Source organism: Carlito syrichta, unplaced genomic scaffold (assembly GCF_000164805.1).
Source record: "Carlito syrichta isolate Samal-C Ts95f unplaced genomic scaffold, Tarsius_syrichta-2.0.1 Scaffold314106, whole genome shotgun sequence".
In the NCBI taxonomy this organism is placed as follows: Eukaryota; Metazoa; Chordata; class Mammalia; order Primates; family Tarsiidae; genus Carlito; species Carlito syrichta.
Window position 1 is genome coordinate 108,042 of NW_007258202.1, and position 4,410 is coordinate 112,451.

General features: G+C 38.1%; 1 protein-coding gene across 1 annotated transcript; it reads right to left on the reverse strand.

Moving 5' to 3' along the window:
* Positions 1 to 1,662: 1,662 nt before the first annotated feature.
* LOC103273612 (small ubiquitin-related modifier 1) lies at positions 1,663 to 2,833 on the reverse strand. Its single transcript, XM_021719062.1, has 2 exons — positions 2,428 to 2,833; positions 1,663 to 1,983 (listed from the first exon to the last, which is right to left on the reverse strand). The coding sequence occupies exons 1-2, from the start codon at positions 2,732 to 2,734 to the stop codon at positions 1,925 to 1,927; spliced, it is 366 nt and encodes a 121-aa protein (XP_021574737.1). The 5' UTR covers positions 2,735 to 2,833; the 3' UTR covers positions 1,663 to 1,924.
* Between the last annotated feature and the right edge of the window lie 1,577 nt (positions 2,834 to 4,410).

Consider the following 4,410-nt stretch of genomic DNA (forward strand, 5'->3'; position numbering starts at 1 on the left):
GCAAAGCAGGGAGGGAGGTGGAAGGGAGGGAGGGTGAGAGGGAGACAGAAAGGAAGGAAGGAAGGGAAGGAGAGAGAGAGGAAGACATGAAAGTCTTGTGTATGTGATATATCCAAATAATTACAGATCTGTCATGTGTTAACACATAACATATGCTAAATAAATATTTGATGAATGATTAAATAAACAAGGAAATGCAGAGTGAATTAAAACAAAATAGGTACGTGATAACATTTTACTAAATTCAAAAGGTAACTGATCAAATAAAGCCACATTTTCTGATGTTGCAATTTAAAAAACTGAATGAAAAACCACATTTCGCTTTTACCTTATCTCAAAATCATTGTCCCAATACCTATGTTTTCCTCAGTAAGGAAAATCACAGTGCTATGCCCCCCATCCAATCTTCAAATCAAGTTTTCAGTGATTCTGAAAAGTGAACATTTTCCACTACACCAACCATTTTTTAAATTCTCTTGTGTATGTATCATTATAAACTTAAGATAATAATATTATTGAAATTAGGCGAATCAGACATCCAGTCAAGCCCTGTGGATGAAGAAAGTGGGGGAAATTCCATGGAACAAAACACACAAAAGAGGCATAAAAACAGGAGTGAGACATTTGCGTATCCTGTGCCTAACTTTGACGCCCCTGGGAGCTAATGCCCAGCACTTGGACTCATCTGGGCTATAGGCAATTCTGCACTTCACTAAAAAAGGGAGCACCTTGCCTTGTGTTACCCACTGAATGATACCTTCTGATTTTAGAGCTTTGGCCTCTCTTACAAAATAAAGAACCCAGCACAGGATGGTGGGTACACTTAAAGCCCAGACCAAAACTATTTGTACATCCTAAATCTATTTAAAATTTTTAAAAAAGGAGACCAGCACAAGCACAGAATGTCACAAATAAATCATGTTGGTGTTTTGAGAAATTCTTGACCAGATATCAAGAACACTAGGTCAAATATCTTGAACACTTGACCAAATATCAAGAACACTAGGAACTAAAAATTCCAAAACTCCAAAAGGTAAATATCAGAACAAAGACTATTTCCAAAACAACTCCTTTTTGTTTCCAACCCAAGGTAATATTAAGGCATAATCACATATTACTTGCCCCGTTTTTTCAGGTCTCCATAGGTGAGATTTTTCCTGAAAATCTAAGATACTGGAGAATAGAGCCTACCTATCTTAAAAGTGAACACAGATGAAGTCATTTAAGGGAAAGCTTCAAGGATATGACCTGGTCACTAACCACCTGGAGTGAAGTTACCTCACTCTTTTATAAAAAGATGACTATGTTGACATACTATTACAACTTTTCTTTTTAAATTTAGGACACTGAGTGGAGGTTCCTTCTATTCTTTAATAAAAGAATAAATACTAATGCTGAAAAGCATTAAGCCAACAATTCCAATCCTGGGAATCAACTTAAAGTAAATATTCATATAGGTACTCATATTGAAGCCACCCAAATGCTCATCAATAGAAGAATTGTTGTGTAAATTTAGATCCATGTACACTGATATGTCATTAAAGTTTTTATAAATTGCAATTCGTAGAACCACACATACAGAATTGTCCCATGTATAAAGACAATGGCAAAACATTTAAAAGCATATTAATGATACACATACAATACTTCTTTTTTTTTTTTCGGTTTTTACAAATATTGTTTATTTTAATGAAGCTGGTACAGACAATGTCCATTTAAAACCCATATCCCAGGCCAAAAAGTACAAACAAAATCAAAAAGAGCAGTGTTCTGCTGTACACACTTCTGCATGAATAACTTTATTAGTTGCTAATGAAAATTAGAACTTTTCTGGGATCTTCTGACAAGATTTTTTTTTAATCTTAAAATGCCTTTTCTTCAGTGAAGCCATCTTTGGAGTTAGTCATTACTCTCACCTGATCTGTCATCTTGACTCCAACCTGATATTCATCTTCTTTTGGTCCAGACCCTCAAAATTTACAAGTAGCTTCGAGTTAAGGAAAGGTCATTTTTCCACAGTTCAGTTCTCTGAAAAACTTCCATCTCCCACTGAAAGTCATAGTCCAGGAGTGAAGCAGTCACATGCTAGAACTTCAGGGCATTTTGGAAAGTCATTATGAACACTCGCATTGGTCGATCTATTGATCTCACCACAAGCCTGAAATGCACAGTCCTGAAAAAGGTGGCCTCTCTGTGCACACATGTAATTTTTAAAAAGGAAAGGGCAATATGAAGGGGACTGAGGCTTTATCACCAAAATCAGCACAATGAAAACAAACAATAATGAATAATGAACACTATAATTCAAATTACCAGATGGTTTTAGGAGATGGGGTGCCAGTTTTCAATTCTGTTTTGAACACCACATTACAAAAGAACTATTTTTAAAAATAAAAAAGGATTAAGGGAAAAAAATAAAAAGAATATCTAAACTGTTGAATGACCCCCCCGTTTGTTCCTGATAAACTTCAATCACATCTTCTTCCTCCATTCCCAGTTCTTTTGGAGTATGATTATCAGCAATTCTCTGACCTTCAAAGAGAAACCTGAGTGAATTCATTGGAACTCCCTGTCTTTGACAGTATGATTCTTTGAGTTTCTTGAGATGTGTTGTCATTTTCACTTTGAAGTGAATCTCACTGCTATCCTGCCCAATAACTTTGAGTTTAATGTATTCTCCTTCTTTCTTATCCCCCAAGTCCTCAGTTGAAGGTTTTGCCTCCTGGTCAGACATGGTGACCGCGGCTTCGCCCGGGAGTCTCCGCACCGCAGCGGCCTCAGGCACGCAGGACCTCGCTCCGGGTTTATAAATCCGTCTCCCTTCTCCAAAGCACCCACATACAATATTTCATAGTGTATATTAAATGGGGGCTGAATGAAGAAGGATTTTTCTTTTGTTCTGTACATTTCCATGTGTTTTGCATCATATAAAGTGTATAATCATCTGTCACTTGTATAATTTGAAAGAAAGATTTGGTGTCTGTATTTAAGTAGTGTGGCATGTCAGGACTGACTCAGCAGGTCCATGTCCAGGAGTCTGGTTTGCCAGAACTCAGGAGAGCCTTAACTAGGAGACAGGAAAGTATGGAAGGGAAATGAGGGAGGATTTTTTAAGGCTTTTCAGAAGACATGGAGGTGAGTTCTAGTCCCAATGTGTGCAGACACTATTGACCCTTTGTCCTGTTTTACACTTCCAACTTAATATGGACAGCTAAGTGTCTACTCATTGCTTCACTACAACTTAGTTGTGAGGTTACTTCACCTCCCAATGTCAGTTTTCCCACCTGTTAGAGGAAGAGATGGAAGAAGGTCAACTATGAGAAAAGGCCACATATCCTGGTAAAGCTGAATACACAAGAGCTGTGCTAGTCCCATATAAGTTCCCTGGCTCCATCTGACTTAGTACGCAGTACACACTACCATGAATAAAAACCTGGAACTTTCTATCTCCCAGGAATATTCAGAGTATCCTTACTCTTTTTCACTGTGTTTCAGTCAATTCCTTATGTCTCCTAGACTATCCCCTCCTTCTCCTTACTCTTACTGGACAATTCCCAATTCCAAGTGAACAACTGCTTGATTCTTTTTTCCTATAAATGGAAAATAATTTTTAGTTTGAGATAAGAGGCTTTTGGTCCAAGAGTTATCTTGAGCAGATAGTAAGAGAGGGCAGCAGGTGAGACAAGTGCTTATATACTAAGGGCAAATTAAAGGTTGAAGTGATAGATACTCCGATTACTCTGATATGATCATTACAAATTGCAAGCTTACAGCAAAGCATCACATGTATCCCATAGATACGTTTAGCTATTATGTGTCCATAAAATTTAAAAAACTCAGATGAGCAGAAATAGCAAAAAATGCCAGACAGGCAAGTGTCTCCGGCTCCTGCTGAATTAGGGTGACTGGGGCCATGGATGGTTCTGCGTGGACAGGGTGGGAGCATCCTAGAGAATGAAGCAGTCATCTGTGGAAATAGAGTAAACTTTGATGATGTCCTGGTGTCAACTCTTGCTCCCATCACCTGACTGAAAAGCCACTTAAGCACTCCAGTCCTCATTTCTCATCTGCGTTTGGGAATTATGACTCATTCTTCTTAGGATGGTTGTGACAGTTAAATGTAAAGTGGCCAGTACAGTCTGGGCAAATGTCACCTGCCCTACCTCTGAGCTAGTTCTTCTTCTCTGTCTTCTCCATACCTTTCCTTTTTGACTGAGGACTTTATTTTTACAGAATAATGAAGTCTTTTATTCAGCTTTATTCTCTCTCCATATGAGACATTCATTGCTAATGGAAACTTATTCTCTTATTACAGAACTGTTTTGGTGCCCAGACCATTAGACATGAGCACCAACCAATCAGGATGACTGTTGGTCGGCATGCTATATGCTTAATACTCCAAGACTTTTG

Coding starts and splice junctions, on each gene's coding strand:
- LOC103273612 (XM_021719062.1), bottom strand. CDS start 2,734: ATGTCTGACCAGGAGGCAAAACCTTCAACTGAGGACTTGGGGGATAAG. Junction 1,984..2,427: donor GGGGTCATTCAACAGTTTAG/ATATTCTTTTTA, acceptor ACTCGAAGCTAC/TTGTAAATTTTGAGGGTCTG.